The sequence below is a fragment of the Triturus cristatus genome, chromosome 3_1 (assembly GCF_964204655.1).
Source record: "Triturus cristatus chromosome 3_1, aTriCri1.1, whole genome shotgun sequence".
Lineage (NCBI taxonomy): Eukaryota > Metazoa > Chordata > Amphibia > Caudata > Salamandridae > Triturus > Triturus cristatus.
This window is the reverse complement of record NC_140583.1, coordinates 486,623,630-486,640,904: the sequence shown is the minus strand read 5'-3', so window position 1 is coordinate 486,640,904 and position 17,275 is coordinate 486,623,630. Positions and strand designations below refer to the sequence as shown.

Here is a 17,275-nt window from a genome sequence, read left to right as displayed (position 1 = left end):
TTCTCTGTGTATCAGGTTTTAGTCCCGTAAGACAAAGCCACGCCGACCTCCTTGAGCAGATGCCATGAGAGTATCCATGGGCCGCCAAGTCAGATGCATCTGCGGCTGCACTGATAATTTGATTAGCTACCAGCCCGCCTTCTTGTAATATCTCCTGGAAGTCTTGTTGATCTTCCTTCGGAAGCTTCTCTGTAAATCTCGTCAAAGAGTCCCAGAGAGATCTATTGTACCTGCCCAGCAGGGCGGAAGCACTAGCTACCTTCATCACCGAAGCCGATGTACTGCACATTTGTCTGCCCAACGAGTCAATATTTTTACTGTCCTTCTCTGGTGGGGCAGTAGCCGAATGTGCTTTCCTGGCTGCAGCCACTGTCACGGAGTCTGGAGGTGGGACTGCACGAAGAAAAAATGGCTCCTGTTCTGGAGCCTTATATTTCTTGGATATTCATGTGGGAACTGAACCCACTGTGGCCGGAGTAAGAAAGGTCTGCATTGCTGGATTCAGCAGACCTGGCACCAAAGGCAGCAGAGGCTTTGCAGAAGACTTGTGATGTAAAGTCTCAAAGATGACTGACGTTGAATCTGGAGGTGTAAACATCGTGATATTAAGCTTGTTGGCACATCTGCAAAGGACTTCATTAAAAGTTCTGAGATAGTCTATCGGGGACACCCTGGAGGGGGGTGTTGTGGATAGAGTAGGAGAGTAATCTCTAATGGAAGACCTTGTTGACGTAGTTGTTGTCGGACATCTATGTCTTCTCTTAGGAGTAGGAGAGCGGCGAGATCTTGAACGCCCTCTTGATCTGGAACACCTTTCCACTGGTGATCGACACCTTCTTGGGGACCTGCGTTGAGAGGATCCCCCAGAGACTCTGGGTGGTGATAGCGACTTGGAGAATTCCGCGCCCTGAACTCTAGATTGCGTCTTCGAGTTACATATACTCTCCAGCCATCGTGGAGATAAGTTTGTAAGGGACTTTTCTCCTGGAGCCGGAGATCCCTCCGGTGTGACTTGTATAATGTTGATTCTAGGAGAAGATCACACTTCTCTCGACGTCGACCGCTGTGTTCTCGACGTCTATCTTGGTTTTTCTGGTGCGTCTCCTGAAGTGGCAACCATCCTGTCCCTCGATGTCGAACGCTGCCTCGACGTCGACCCAGATAGAGCCACCACCAACGTCGACCGCTGTGGAGACACACTTGATGATTCGTGTCTCTTTGAAGGCGACCATGACCATCTTCTTGACGTCAAACCTCCACTGGTATGTTGTGTCTTTGAAGTCGACTTTCTCGTGGTCGATCGTGCCCTCAACGTTGACCGTCTGTGGGTCGGAGAGGGGTTTTTCGTCGAACCTCTCGACGCCGACCTCCGAGGAAACGGCGGAGATCTTGACGTCGACCGGTGCCTCGTCGTCGACGGATGTTTAGACATCGACTGGCTTTGTCTTCCCTCACATACTTCGAGCCCGAAGTCAACTTACTTTTTGTCGACATCAGTTCTCGTCTCTTCGACGGCAATCTGTCCCTCAACGTCGTAGAGTGACTTACATGCTTTTCTGACGCCGATTTCGACGCAGACGGCGAGCACTCTGGAATCTGCTTTCTTCTGGAAGTTGGGGAAGCAGATTGACACTTCTTCTGTAATCCATGAGAGAAGGGCTTCTTGGAATATGCTTCAAACCACTTTTGGTTTTTCCTCTCTCCATTGATGCATGAAGTCTGATCTTCTCTCTGTCACGGAGAGTCATTTTAGAAAATTGTAGACAGTAGTAACACTTCTGTGGATTGTGTGAGGATGGCAAACACATAATACACACAAAGTGAGGGTCAGATTTCACCATTTTCTTCCCACAGGGAGGACATTTGTTAAACAAAGCTGGCATTTCTGACCTAAAAAGATAGTGAAAATGTCAGAAAATAGTTAGAAAATAATACCAGCAAATAAAAATGTCGAATGAAGTAGTAGAAAATCAATTTCTGACTGGAAAAGTAAAGACCGAGCTCAAGCTCCAGGATCCTCACAGAAGGAGCCGGAATAAAGAACTGACCTGTCACCTGTTGTGCATGATGGGAGCAGGGGGCTCCTGGAGGTCTTAAAGGCACGGTGTCCAGGTTCTCTGAAGCCTTAAAGGCAGGGTGCCAGTTTTTTGTTATACAGGGATGATTATTCATCTTTGCAGCCTAAGAACAAAATTGCCTGCAATTACCTGTTTTTCTTTATGAAAATAAAGGGTTGTTGTTGAACACTACTGCAGTATATGTTCTATGTTACATTATTTTCTTATTGTAAGAAATCCATGTAATTTTGACATTTTAGTCTATTGAACCTATTATAGGCTGCATATTTATATGCATATACATGTATGTTTTGGAAGTACTATGTACTTGTGGTTCTAAATATACACATATGTATTTTTGTATATGCTCCGGGGTCCCGCACATGGGCGGGGATTATTCAGTGCTTATGACTATTGATGAGTGTCCCCTGGAAGAGAACCAAAGTTAGGAAAGGTGCGGATCCGTCACCGACATTTGCCGGTGACAGGTGCCACAGGACTTGAAACCAGCCTTCCTCGTGGACATCCCTGCCACACCAGGAGACACAGTCTCACAAATGTTCAACAAAAGGGTCGAAAAGAGTACATTAAAAAATGACAGGGGGTAGCTCTTTTCCATAAATGCGCTGACTGGTGCGGCGAGAAAAGAACTAACATCAAAGTGCTATGGTGGCACCTACATAGACACCGCACATGTCACTTCTGTCGCAGATGTCACCACACGGATGATAACGACCCCACCTAGAAGTGCGCAGGGGTACTGCTCATGATAAATGTCCGGATCCAGTCTGACCTCTGGGGATGATTCTATGGTAAGGAACTTGTGGCTAGGAATCTCTATCAGATGGAAAGTATACAAACAGATTCAGTAAAACATAATGAATCTATTTGTGCAAGCCATACCTCCCTTGCTCTAAGATTATGGCCGGTAGAACACGCTGTGCATGACATCTGTCAGGACCTTCAGCTATTCTGTTTTAAAAAATGGTAATTCCATTTAGCCTTTCTCATGCAGTATGATACTCCTGTCAAGTTTGACCCCTCCACAAACAACTCCTTCATATCCAAATGATTCTCTTGGATAGAGAAACATTGGGAAATTGAATCAGGTAGTGGGGAGTGGGATGAACTAGGAACAATCTTTGTCCCTCCCTCTTCAAATTCATACTTCCTTTGTTGATTTCTTCTGTTACTGGTTTGGGTGTAAGGGCCGAGGCTGCTCCTCCCACCATGTTTCTCACATCCCTCCCTCCTACAGAAAATGTGGATTGAGCTGGCAGGCATGGCTAGTGAGAAGCTGGGCACAGTAATATCGGTCCCTAGCCCTGCCTACCAGCAATCATTGGATGGACTTGGGTACAGATAGGGAATCCCTTTTAGACTACCTAATATGCATGTGAAGTAAATAGGGATGTTGTATGAATATTAATGAGCATATTATTAAGGAAACACTGAAGTGAGACCAGGTGAACTAATTCAGGAGTTTTCCAATGTCCACTAGTTCCTCAAACCACCGCCAGAAAGAAAAGTAACTATCTAATCAGTGGGGTAAACAAACAAAACAAATGTTGTGGTCTGCTTGTGGCATAGATTTTGTGTCATATTTATTGGTCAGAAATGTGTTCTAAAGACACCATTTGATAATGGATCATGGGCAGCAAAGAGTTGAAAATAATTATATGTAATTCTTTCCATCTTTTGGCCTAGTGGGTTGTTAGCTTGGTCAGAAGTTATTCATGTAGTTTAGCTACATCAGTATCAGTAAAAGAAGTAAACTTATAGAGGTAGAATTCAAGACAGATTGAATACAGTTGAGTTTGAGTAGGAATATAATTTATTACAGAGCATTATTACATGTACAGTAAATACATTTACTTTGACAGGAGAATCTCACTTGTGAGGAATGTTTTTAACAAAATAATAAGTTACAAAACGTACATCTCAGATTCCCAAAGGAAAAAAAAAGAAATCACGATCTTCTCCATATTTCTTGTCAAACTGCTGGAAAGGATGCTTTGCCATAAGTAAACTTTGAGGTTCGATACAAAATAACCTAAATCAGTTCGCACAAATATTTCTAGTAACTGTTATTATCAAAACAAGAAATATACACAACCAGCACTAAAGGCAAGATGAATGGATGCAGACCAGACCAAAGGTGCTTTAACATCTTAAGATCTTCCACCTTACAGCATTTGTAAAAGTGTTAAACGATCTTAGCTGGAGGACCGAAATCCATTTTCTTCAATGCAACTTCTCTGCTTGACTAATCATTCGATTTTCTGCTCAGAAAGGAATTAAAAGATATTACCAATCCTCATATTACATTTGGAACAAGTATATCTGTGCATGTAGTGAAAAAACTAAAAAGTATTGCAACTTAGAGTGACCAGAGAACTACTTACATTTGGAGATATGTGCCGAATAAGATTGAGAAACCACAACATCTCTCATCCTTGATGGGGCTCAACGTTATGCACTCTGCTATTCTCCATTGGCACGAATGTCAGAGCTTTTATAAAGTGTTCTAATTTATAAAATAGCACCACCAGTGTGCCACACAGGTGGTTGAAACACATCAAATTGCACCCCTCGTTTTCAAGTGTTTCTCAATGTGCCACTATGCCGCCCCACACCCATTAAACCAGAATGTGATTCAACTTCAAAAGTGAAGAGACCACCTAATGATTCTGAACTTCACTCAATACGACTATAAGCCTGACATGCCCTTTTAACTTTAAATCTGTGTCCCCTGAGCGCAGGGTATGATCTCTGCACTTTTATGATGGCTACATGTATATCCATATCACCTGCAGTTGACTGCTTCCCACTGCCAGTTTATTTAAACCTCAAACCTGCTCTGACAAAATTTACCAATGAAACATGAACTTAATTGTATTTATTGAGGAAAAACAGCACATGTTCCTTAAATGTGGCATAGGCACACTATTAGGTGGTGCACAAGAGTATCATCAGTTTGAATGGATACTTTCTTTTAAAGATGAGGAAGAAAGGTTGGTAAGTAAAACCAATTAATTTTCTTCTAAACAAAAGAATTGAAGAGGTGGTTAAACATGAACCTTTCTGTTAATAATGAAAAATCAACACTAATGACACGTCATGTCCTCCAATGTATAAGGATTACCTTTAAGTCAGAGCAAGTTAGTGTTTTGTCAACTTTAATTGCAACACAAAAGTGAATGATTGTCTCCACTGGAGCAATTGTGAGCCATCAGGATAACAAATGTAGCAATTTATTTTCCTTGCCACTCCAAATGTGGTGTCAAATTATATGGGGACATCAAACGCCCGAGTGTCAGACTTGATCCAGAAACTTCAGAGCAACAAGGTCACTGGTAGAGGATGCTGGACTCAGTCGCTGAAGGAAATGACATCAGGTGATGCCGCTGAGGCCATAAAGTGCTCAACTCGAGGCATCAATGTAATTTCCCTTTTTGTTTTCCACGCCTTCAATGTGCACCCGGAGCTTCACTTCTGAGGACGTTTCTACCTCATCAAAACAAATGATTTTGTTGCAGCATCAAATAATGTCTCCTCCAAAAAAATATGGGTTCAAACCCTTTAGGGATCAAAAAACAGATGTCCATCAGGGACACAAAGGGCCTCATTTATGGGGTTTTGGCTTAGGGGGTCACCTTGCTGCACTGCTCTATGTAAAAAAAAAAAGGGAAGGAATGCACTGTATTTACCCAATATGATACATTCCTGCCCTTTTCCCCTGCACTGGTGCTGTTTCGGCAGCATAGCACCAATGCAGGCATCCTTGCACCATGGTGCAAAGGTGCCTGTGTTGTTGTCAGGCTTGTTTTTGTTTAGGAAGGTGCACTGGATCCACATTGAAGGTGTGGAAAAAAGGGAACTGATGTTGGGGACTGGAGTTGGACACATTATGGCCTCAGTGGCGTCACCTGATGTCATATCCATCAGCGACTGAGTCCAGCATCCTCTACCAGCTTTGAAGTTTCTGGATCAAGTCTGACGCCTGGGCGTTGGGATCCCAGACTCAGCCAAAACATGCCTCCTGCATAGTTGGGGGAGATGACCAACCGCCTAGATACAATAAACTCTGGTTATCGTTATGCTTATCAGTGGCCAAAAGAAACACGCATGTTGGGTGGACGAGCTACACCAACCGTGGCAGAGTGAGAAAACGACATGGACTGATGAATGTTGGCAGAAAAAACAATATGCCTGGGTAGATGTTGCCCACGAAAATGGGAATATATATATATATATATATATATATATATATATATATATATATATATATATATATATATATATATTTGTCCATAAGGTTACTGGCCCAACTCCAGAAAATATTCATCCAGCAGCACTAATACAATCAAATCAAGACATGATTTCAACCTGCCCGGACTGAACAAATACAGAATGAGCCATTGTAGGTGGTATTAAAATAATTACAAGCACATCTGTGTCTGTGTGGTAGTAGACTGGGTATCCGTCGGAGGGTGAATGGGTATAGCGGGTGATGAAGACGCACAAGGTGGTAATGCTAACTTCTAAGCGAAAAGCGAGATGAGAACCCTAGTCCTACAGTTCATATTACTGGTAAGAACAGTCTGCTTGAACATTTCTGGATATTCTTGTCATCATTTCCATTGCTCAAGAGTCCAATCTTTCTAGTCACAGTCTAGACCATTTTAAGTGATTCTAAACCGAAGACAGATCTTTTGCAAAGCATAGAAATGGAAGGCTTCTTCCATATCTAGCACAGTGCCCTATGTAAGGAACCAAAAGTGAGAATTACCTCCAGTAATAGTAAGCCTAGAATGAAACAAAACAAACAACCAAAGACATCCTTCCCATCAATATAGGATTGTCACAAGGAATAGTAGGACAGCGCATAATAGAGATAAGGTAAGTAATCCAGCAATTACTCCTCCTCGTCCCTCTTGCTCATCACAGTTGTTTTAATTGAGGGATCAGCAAGAAAAAGGTGGATGCCTCCATACAGGTGCACACAAGGCAAGGGTGTGCAGCACCCATACGTTTGGTTCATCGAATTAAGTAGTGCACCATAAACAATATGTAATTTAGCCAAAAGGTAGTAGAGGTCACAGTGAGAAGAGGCGCCCTCAATAAATCTTATGACAAAGAAGTATTAGAAGATGCCCATACAGCAGCGCTGCAGATATCAACCATGGGCATCCCACCGAACTCTCTGAAAGATAAAGCCACCCCATGATTAGACCTTCTCATTATGTGAAACAAAAGACACCTTAACCAGGTCCTAAGTCAAGGACACAGACAAGCAAACCCAACCACTAAGGTTAGAAATGAAAGGTTTCTTACCCACAATGCGCAAGCCCAAAAGTGACAAATAAGGCACCCAAAATCTGGAATACCTCTGTGCACCTCAGATACTCACACATCCCTTCCAATATCAAATGAATGATAGCCCAACTCACTGGGGTCAGATCCAAAAGTATCCTGAGTAAAGGATCAACAGGAACAGAATTGTAGGTTGAAAATAAGATACAGCCACAGAAAATAGATAGGTCTGCCTAACAAAGAAGAGTCCCTAACTCACCCACGTGCCTAGCAGAAGTAATAGCATCTGGAAAGAACGCCTTAGTAGAAAGAATGCCCCGACTGCTCACCACTAATCTTAATTACTCCAACTCCTAGTGTCCTTTATACCACTCATTATGAAACGAGGTTTGCCTCCTCCAACAGATAGGCTTGGACAAAAACGTCAGGAACAGCACACCACAAGTGAAAACTCACATGAAAATCACGAAGTTCAGAATGGTCTAAAGTGCCGTCATTGAAACGAGGAACCGAAAAGACCAAAGGTATGTCAAAACATCCTATAGGTAGCCATAAAAGAGACACAATAAGGTATTATCTGGGAATGACCCTTCACCTCACAAAACCTAAACAGTAGACCAAGAAGCAAATCTGCCAGAAGAAGCATTGGGTGCCTCACAAGGCAGCAAAACAGCAGAGTTGAAAATAAAAACTATAGTCACCAAACCTCAGAGATAGTGGTGCACCAGTGGATGATAACACCAGCCAAAAAACCATCCAGGTTGTGGCAGGAAAAAGTACAGCAATACTTTAAAGTGGGGCATGGGCAGGAATGGAGATAAGTTTCAGGGAGTAAACAAAAAAAAAAAAACATCTTTCACCCCTTCTCCAACAAAGGAGGAGGGGAAAAATGGCAGTTGGCATAAAGTTCCATGGACATAGGTGTCAGATCTGACCGGAATCTTAACTGGCCAGGCTCTGAAGTCCTTCCACAGGGGCCACCCTTAAAGGAGATGCAGACTGTGACCCAAAAGTGAGTGCAGAAAAAGCCCACTCCTGCCACATCCACCAAGGCAGTGAACCAAGGAAAGCATCATTGAAGATGACAAGACCAGAGAGGACAGGCAGCCAGCAATGAGCCAACTTACACCAACACTGGAACCTCACCAAAACACACCAGTGGGGACCTCCTGGACAATCTTTGGAAAAGCCAGTAGGTCTGGCTGCATTTCCATCGTTGACTAGAACATTAAAAAGAGGGAAAAACCAAATTGGTTTCTGTATATAATGTATCTGTGACATAAAGAAATTAGTTTGTTATGACTCAGTGTACTTTTGAGATGTTCAATACTTATTGCAGTGCGAGAACTCCAAAGGTTGTGGACTGATACAACAAACATCATGATGCAAGAAGACATACTGCTCTGGGTAAAGGTAAATCCAACACTAAGTATATTTTAAAACATTGGTAACAACAGATCGTGCGAAGAGTTGTGCTGTCAAGACAGACCTAAAAGAGAGGAATCCAGGGCATTCTAATACTTCCCATGCATTGGCTAGTGCCCTAGCACAGGAAGACCCTTATTGGAGGGTGGCAAAGAGACACCCTGGGTGGGAACAAAAACTCAGGATTGAGCACTCATGATGGAACTGCTCCACAATACTAAAAACGCAGCCCTGAAACAGGCTGCATAGCTGACACTTCTACAAACAGGGCAGGACTAGTGCAGCAACAAGGTAGCGAAGGACTCATTCCTTCCTGGGAAGCGCATGCCAGGTAACAGATGGCCATTGTTATCTCCACTCTATAGTACTTGTTGTTTGATCAACCTCGTCAGGATGGACTGCTGAGTGGACCTGTGGAAAATGAAACCTGTGATCACGATGTCAAACACTCTGGAAGTGCAGCAGTTACTGACACTACAGGTGGCTCGGGAAGATCAAATAAAGGATCAGTGTCAGCATGCCCCTCATGTCATGCATGCCCCTCATGTCATACATGCCCCTCAAATATGGAAGTGTTAGAAAACGTGAGGTGGTCAGGACATCAGTCTAGCTATTATGGAGAAGGCTTCAATTGCCCACATAGTGTTTAAATGAAATTAACCAGTCTTTTAAATATTTGAATGCATCATCAGCAGGAAAAAGGTGATGTCCGCTCCCATTGATTCCAACATCGTCACCTGGCTGGGATTTCTTTTTGGTTTGCCATCTTCAAATAATGGAAGAGGAAAACAAACCAGCAATTACAGTTTGAAAAGTAGGGCAACCTTTCAAGAATTATCTTGATACACCTCTATCTTTTGTCGGAATAGCTGTATGACTGTATCCTCGTGAAGATAGTCCAGAGGAAGGGGACACAAGTACCTGCAACACTGACATTTTACATTATTGCTTGTTAAAGCAGAATAGTTTAAAAAAGAATGGATAACCTAGTTTCAGGGGCAAATATAATGTGCAGGAGTTATGAGCCAGAGGTATCTGTACTGTTTATAGTTTTCTCCACTGTCATGGGCATGCACACATAGCACTGTGGATGTACATTTTACTACACTGTCCTCAAAGACTATGCAGTATAATGTATTTACTATAATAATGTAATATTTTTTATTCAGACCTGATTTATGAACTAATTTTGGGACTATTTGAAGTCACCAATTAGTAAAATGATTAATTACTTACAATAATGCATCTGAGGTGTCTTTGGGTTATACTATCTGATACAGAGGCAGACCCTCGGGCAAGTGTCTCCAAACAATCCGACCCTCTACAATATTTTATCTGGCCTCTGTTGTTTTCCAAGGTATTGACAATCATTCCGATGAACAAAGGGAAATATATATCCAATTCCTTTGGCAGTCTGCAGGTGGCAGTAAAGCCTCTTAAATCTTCTTTACTGTAAAGTTTGGACCAGCAATGTTGTATATGCTATATCTTTGAAAACAGCACATTCCTAGTGCAGATAATCCAGAAAACTCTAATTGTCCGAATTGTGTAGAAAGGTGCAGAGTGAATTTATTTTTGTTCGTCCTTTATTAATGGCTTAAGTTTCCTAAAAAAAAATCTTTGTTTTGTATTACTGAACTTCTTTTCTTGGAGTGTTTTTTTCTTTTTCTTATTATGTGCTACAAAATTGGGCAAATTCTCATTTCATGTAAATTTGTAAATTCTCAGTATTTAAAATTAATAAAAAACTTAATAGCCTTTTTCCTATCTATAGCTAAGTAATTGATTAATTATTTTGTCAGAGCATTTGCTAATGGTTGACATTTTTACATGTATATAATTTCTCAGCTCAAGCACGGCATTATTTCTTTGTATTTGTCACATTTCTCTTTTGCTTTAAATCATTTCATGTGGATCACAAAAAAGATCCAAGTATTTATTAATTCATTTAAATTTTATTCATTCATTAAACAGATTTTTTGGGCCCGCAAATATTTGTAAAATATACAATAGGGCCCTTGTACTGAAAAGTTTGGAGACCCATGCACTAGGGGATAAAACAATATTGGCAATGGAATTGCTAAAGCAAGTATCCAATGCTGATACTATATTTCCTTGGCGCAATGTGAATACGAAACATCTGCCAATCCCAGACAAGTAAGAACCACAACAGGACCGTTCTAACCTCAAGATCAGGCAGGACAGGCTCCGTCCAGACTGCTGTCCAAGCAGAAGTAAAGGGCCCCTGTTAGGGAAGGAACCCTGCCAGAACACGAGGATACAGAGGATGGTAGCCGCTGGAGAACCCAAAAGCCGAGGAAAATGCCCAGCATCCCTAGTTATCATAGCAACAAGTAAGGCAAACCAGGCCACAACTTCCATGTGCCAGACTGACCCAGGAGACTTGTGAAGTTTCCTGTAAAATAGTGGGCATCCCAAATCACATGCCACTAGCAGACAAGTCCACTAAAGCTGGGCTTCTTGTCACATAGCAGGAGGGTGCTGCAGCAGATGGTGCTGGTGAACATGATGCATCTGATAATTTACAGGATGCCAGTGGTTTCTGACACTTCACCTGTGCTGTTTGGCCACATACACAGTCTGAGGATTATGCCTCATATTTTACATTGTTGCAAAGAGCTTTTTCAATCCAAGTGCCAAAACCTCGCACCACACAGATGAGGGATATGCATTACAGAGTGACTGATAAACTACACTCTCTTGGGGAGAGGAGTTGGCCTAACGACTAGGGCTGTCGAACTCAAATCTGGGGAACCGGGTTCGAGTCTTGGCAATGACGCTCGCTGAATATCCTGTGATTCAGGGCAAATCACTTAACCTCCCCACGCCTAACAAAAATGATCATGTAACGCAAATGGTGCTATGTTAAGTGCTCCGATACCGATACCTTCGGGTAAAGTTGGCGCTATATAAAAAATAAAAAAACTTCGTACATAAAGGTGCATGTGACACCTTTGCAGTCTTTTTCAGGGGGTGTAAAATCAAATTGCTGCTACTTGGAAGGTGTCCATTACAGACAGTCATTGCTAGCCCTGAATTGAGAAAATATATGCAGTTCAGGGTGATCATTTTATTTTACCAAGGAGCCTGCGGCACCTACTGGATTTAGTACCAGATTATAATGTATTAACAAGCAAGATGCACAACACATATGGGAAGTCTAAATGTACGTAACCTTTAGATAGCGCTTTTCATTGCTGCTCAATGGTACCTTTTAGTGTTGGGCCCCTGTCTTTTGAACCTTTAAACAGTTGTGATGTTAACTATTTTACCATTAAGCCCATATTTCCTCCACTCACGCACCTGAGGTAGATGAGAGAGCCCATACGCTAGACTAAAGGATGTGTTAGCCACAAGTAGAGCTTCCCAGGGGCTGGTTATTACAAAAGACACATAGGGGCATATGTATCAAGCCCTTTTCCCATTCGCAAACGGGCCGATTCTCAGAATCCCAAAAGGGCATCGCAAATTAGAGAATCGCAAAATTTGCGATTCTCTATTTTGCAATGGCATTTAAGGAATCGCAAATTGTGATTCCTTAAATGCAATGTATGCAATGTATGAAGCACAGAAAAAGTGCAATTTGGCCGTAAGGAATCGCAAATTAGCATCAACTTCAAGCTGGTAGTAATTTGCGGTTTCTTTGAAAAAATTCACTTTTTTGCATTTTTCAAAGTGCCATGTGCCACACATACATGCCCATAGGGCATGTATGTGCGCCACACGTGCACACATACATGTTTCAGGGGTGCAACAGGGTGTCCTTTTGACGCCCTGGCACCCTTGAAATTGCATTCTCATTTTGCGATTCTCAAATTGTGAAACGCAAATTGAGAATGTCTTCCCATTTATTCCTATGGGCCTCCTAGCCCATAGGAATGAATGGGAAGGTATTCCCTAATTGCGATTAGCAATTTGCTAATGGCAATTAAGGAATGCCAATGAATCGCAAAACATCTGCAAATTTTTTATTACATCCCGTTTTGTGATTCTCAAATAGCGATTCTCTAAAAATCGCTATTTGAGAATCGCAATAACGGTATTTGATTCATATGCCCCTATATCCAGATGGATAGTGACACACAGCAGGAAGTGCTATGACCCAGCAAATAAGGCTGCACCTAAGGGAATTCTTGTACAATCTACAAGGGGCAGAGCTGCAACCTCAGCTTTATAACTGGGATGCCTCTGCAGGAGATCTGAAGCGCACTCATCGGGTCTTCTCCACACATTTCTAAACCATTATTGCCTTCACTCAAGGGCCGGCACCTTACTTGGAAAATTAATGGTTCAGAATATGCTTAGATTGCACCGTCTCTTTGGGCTCATCCGAGTTCCCACATTCGAATTTGTTTGGTATTGCTGGGTAGACTTTAAACCATCATTTGCAATGCAATCGGTCTCGCCTTTGGGACCTTATATGTATTTAGCTATGCAGCACATTAGCCTGGGTGCTGAAACATCTACTGTTCTTTAACATGGAGGGAAAGTAAGCACCAAACTGCGTGACACGCCAGGTATGGGAACAAATGGAGAGAAATATTGCCTTTCAGCGGGAAATGATATAGTCCAAAGCTCTGTTTTCAATATAAATGCAGGGCCTTCAGTGGTCATATCACTGAAAATACAAGATTTGAAAAAAATATTATTGTCTACAGGTGCTTGTGGATGACAATTTCGATGGACTGGAATCTAGAGAATGCTAAAGTGATTCTGGTATTTTACTGACCTCTGCTGGTCGTTTTCTATCAAGAAAGTTAAATAGAGGCAGTTGCCAGAAAATTTTTAAAAACGAAAGTCCCTCAGCAGAAAGCAATTCTGGTATTTTACTAACCTCTGCTGGTTGTTTTCTATCAAGACAGTTAAATAGAGGCAGCTGAACAGAAAAATGTCCCTAAGCAGAAGCAGACAATTCCTAGGACTGAGCTATAGAGCCCACAAAGTATATACTAATATAAGTATATACTAAAGTAGATACTAATAAAGTATATATACAAGAGGTCTTAAATGCTCGACCTAAAAAGGACTGCTCAGTATAAACAGTAAATGATGTAGGTTTGGTAATGGTAGTGCTGAAGAAAAAAGTGTCACCCCTCAACGCCGCCCCAGTCTCCCACCAGCGTCCTCAGATATTCTTATGCCAATTGGGCTGTAAAATTCTGAAAAGCCTAGAGATCAGGATGTATGGCACTATATATGGACTTGGTTATTCTACACCATTATGACTCTCTGTGACGCAAAAAATGTCAGTGGTTCTATTTTAAAGATAAAACAAATCAAAACAAGGAACACGTCATCTTTTTGAACATATGTTCCTGAAAGAACGTAATCTTTTCCTCTCCTCCTCTGGTCCACAACAATATTTAGCAAAAAACGTCCATTAAAAATAGGATGGTGCGATGGATTTGTTTTTGTTGCATGGAAGTATGCCTCTTACGAAAGTAATAATGGCTAAGTTGCAAAGGCGTTACTATCCAGAAAACAAGGGGAGCAACACAAGGGAAGCCCCACAACTTCCACCGTTCTGAGATAAAGATTTCAACAGGAGAGTTACAAAGCAGTGCTTCTACCTTCCCAGTGTACCCCCACTTTGGTAGAACTTGTTATAATCCAATCGTAGTAGCAGCTGTGCCAGGTCTGGGTTTATCTGGTGGTTGCGGACACTGGAAAGAATTCTGAAGAGCAGAGAAGAATGATTGTCGAAGGCCTGCAAGACACAAGCGGAGGAAGAATTAAGAAATGCATCATCTTTCATACATGAACCACACAGAACAGCTGATTTAAATGTACATACATTACATTACAGTGCGTCATGTTATCTTTTCACTCATGGTTTGCACCATGTCACGCAGCCTGCAATGGCAGTCTGTGTGGAATTTGTATATAGGTCCCTTAAGGTGGCATAAGATATGCTGCAGCCCTTAGGGACCCTCTTTAGTACATCTGCCGAAGGTACCTGGAGTGCCATTTACTAGGGACTTACAGGGGTGCTAAAGCCCTTTACCAATTGTAGCCCAATTAGACAACATCTTGTTTTATGGAAGGAGCACTGACACTGAGATCTAGGTGGTATTAGGCCTCCGTGTACTGTCAGACTCAAAAATCAACATCTGGTAGCTAAAAAGCGTGGAGGGTAACTGCAACAAAAGCCCGTTCTCTACAACAAGGACTATTGCTAGGTCAATAAAACTATGAAAGAATTTGTTTTTGACTGACCTGGGCATCAATTCAAGCAGACAAGCCTGGGATCCTGTATGTAAGTTTTCCCAAGATATTTATCTAATACCGATACAATCTTTTTACAGTAAGCTTGTATAATTGTGTTTTGCCATGTCACATGTATGAAGTCTGCCTTGGAATCATACCTGTGCAGTGAGAGGCACCCCAAGGCACATATAGTGTAATCTTTTAGGGCAAAACGTTAAGCAGGAGGTGCGTAAACCTAGCAATATGAGAGACTTGTGGTGCATGTTGTAGTACTGTCTTCAATTTGTCTTCCTCAGAGTCAGATCCTTTGGCCCGACAACTTTTCCCATAGTTTGGTGAAACCCCCCAAATCTGTTTTCGATAGAGCATAAAACAAAAACAGAATCTTATTCCCATTGGTCAGTCTTTGCGCTTTAGAGCACATCACTAGAATTGGGATTGTTACTGGAAACCTTATGACTTTTATAACCACACCTGTACAAGTATAGCAAATGTTGAATTGCAAGAAACCTAGATGGAATGCATGTTTGGATTTTCTAAGTACTTTTACCAACTGTATAGCTGCTTGTACAATACTAATAAAGTATGATTTAGTCATAGAGAAGGAGCTAAGACACCCACCTTTCCAAGGGCCTCCAGTTGCTCCACTCCTTGAATATTCAAAGGGCCCAGGTTTTGACTGATGAAGGAGCAGAATCTGTGACACAACTCCAAAATTTCATTCAGACAGTGGAACACCTACACGAATCGCATGCAAGTGAGAAAGCAAATATGTCAGTTATTCTAGGGAGAAGTTGTACAATTTCTTAAATCAATAGTATACATTTTTTAGAATCCAGACAGTGGCTTTGCTTTTATTGCAATTCCCATTGGGTTGTAAAGAACGAGCTACTTACCTTTGGTAACAATGTATCTGGTAGAGACACAGTCAAGCCGCAGATTCCTTAACTAATAATATCCCCAAGCGTCAGACTGGATCCAGAAAACCTCTGCGCGCCGAGGGGTAGCGTCGCCTGGCTCCGTCCTGACCATATAAGTCCCCCCCGGCGTGCTGACGTCAGTTTTCTACTGTGAAACTTTTCTGCGCCACAACGCGGAGCGACTACAAAAACTGAGAGGGTATGGTAACAGTGTGCCAAAAAAGATCAAAAATCTTGGAAACAATAACGACAAGAAATCATAGAATGATGAGAAACATCACCATGTTGATGAAATGAATGGCATGACAAACGAAGGACAATTGCAACCACCGGATGGATCTGTATGAAAGATAGTCTGTAACCACAGGATGTAACTGTAAAGGACAACAAGACTGGAACAGCATGACTTCTGGCAAGGACCACAAGTGTGCAACAACAGAGAATGTGCAGCACACCCCCCATAATGACCCATGGACTGTAGCATAGTCAAATAGATCCTCAACTCAATCAACTGGCGCACAGACAAGGAGACCACCAAAGTAATGGTGAGAAACTGACGAGGGCGGAGGGAGGGTAGAACAATATGAGAATCCCCACGCCGGAAGAATCAAGGTGGAGAAGCATGGAAGGGCACATAACCTAGCTGCCCAAGAACGAGAATGGGTGGAGAGCCAACGTGCTAAAACAGAATGATACATCCTGCCCCGGAGGGAGGTGAACTAGAGCACCCCACAGGAAGACCAAGGCCACCTGTAAGGAGGCCACTGGGTAGAACCCAACCTGGAAAGGTGCTCGCAGAACGGGGAGGATGAGCAGGCGTTAAGGAATCTGCGGCTAGACTGTGTCTCTACCAGATACATCGTTACTCGTTCATCTGATAGAGACATCTAGCCACAGATTCCTTAACTTAAAATAGATGCCAAAGCTATACCCCATTGGAGGAGGGTCTGCGACTGAAAGCCACCAAGTTCCCAAGGGAAGTAATCAGACAATAGCATTGACTAGAACAAGGTGGGACAGCAATGCCAGCGTGGCTGACACCAGACCCATGAAGCTCAGCAATGCCAGCATGGCTGACACCAGACCCATAAACTCAGGGTGGAAGCATGAGCAAGGGAAGCAAGGTACCACAATCTGTCAGAGGACGGTACAAGCCCACTTTCGTCCAGACAGGGACGAAACGAAATCACAGATCCAGAATGGTCATTGCGTAATGACAGAACACCATAACCGTCTACAAAAATAAGTGAAACTGAGTATAGGATCCCAGGATCAGCAAGAGACAAAGTCCCAGTGAAGGGACGAAACAGTATGACAGAGTCTGAACAT

At 42.4% G+C, this 17,275-nt stretch overlaps 1 protein-coding gene across 3 annotated transcripts in view; it reads right to left on the bottom strand.

Moving 5' to 3' along the window:
* The window catches only part of TUBGCP4 (tubulin gamma complex component 4), a 491,481-nt gene that overhangs the window by 133,669 nt on the left and 340,537 nt on the right, over positions 1-17,275 (bottom strand). Inside the window, exons 16-18 of one of the 3 annotated variants that reach the window (XM_085644309.1) lie at positions 15,648-15,764; positions 14,390-14,526; positions 3,874-4,339 (exon numbers count right to left, since the gene is read on the bottom strand). In XM_085644309.1, coding sequence (XP_085500435.1) covers positions 4,324-4,339; positions 14,390-14,526; positions 15,648-15,764 — 270 coding nt within the window. In that variant the 3' untranslated portion in view covers positions 3,874-4,323. Of the gene's footprint in view, positions 1-3,873; positions 4,340-14,385; positions 14,527-15,647; positions 15,765-17,275 lie in introns of those variants that run through there. The other 2 variants (XM_085644307.1, XM_085644310.1) reach the window with 2 other exon arrangements.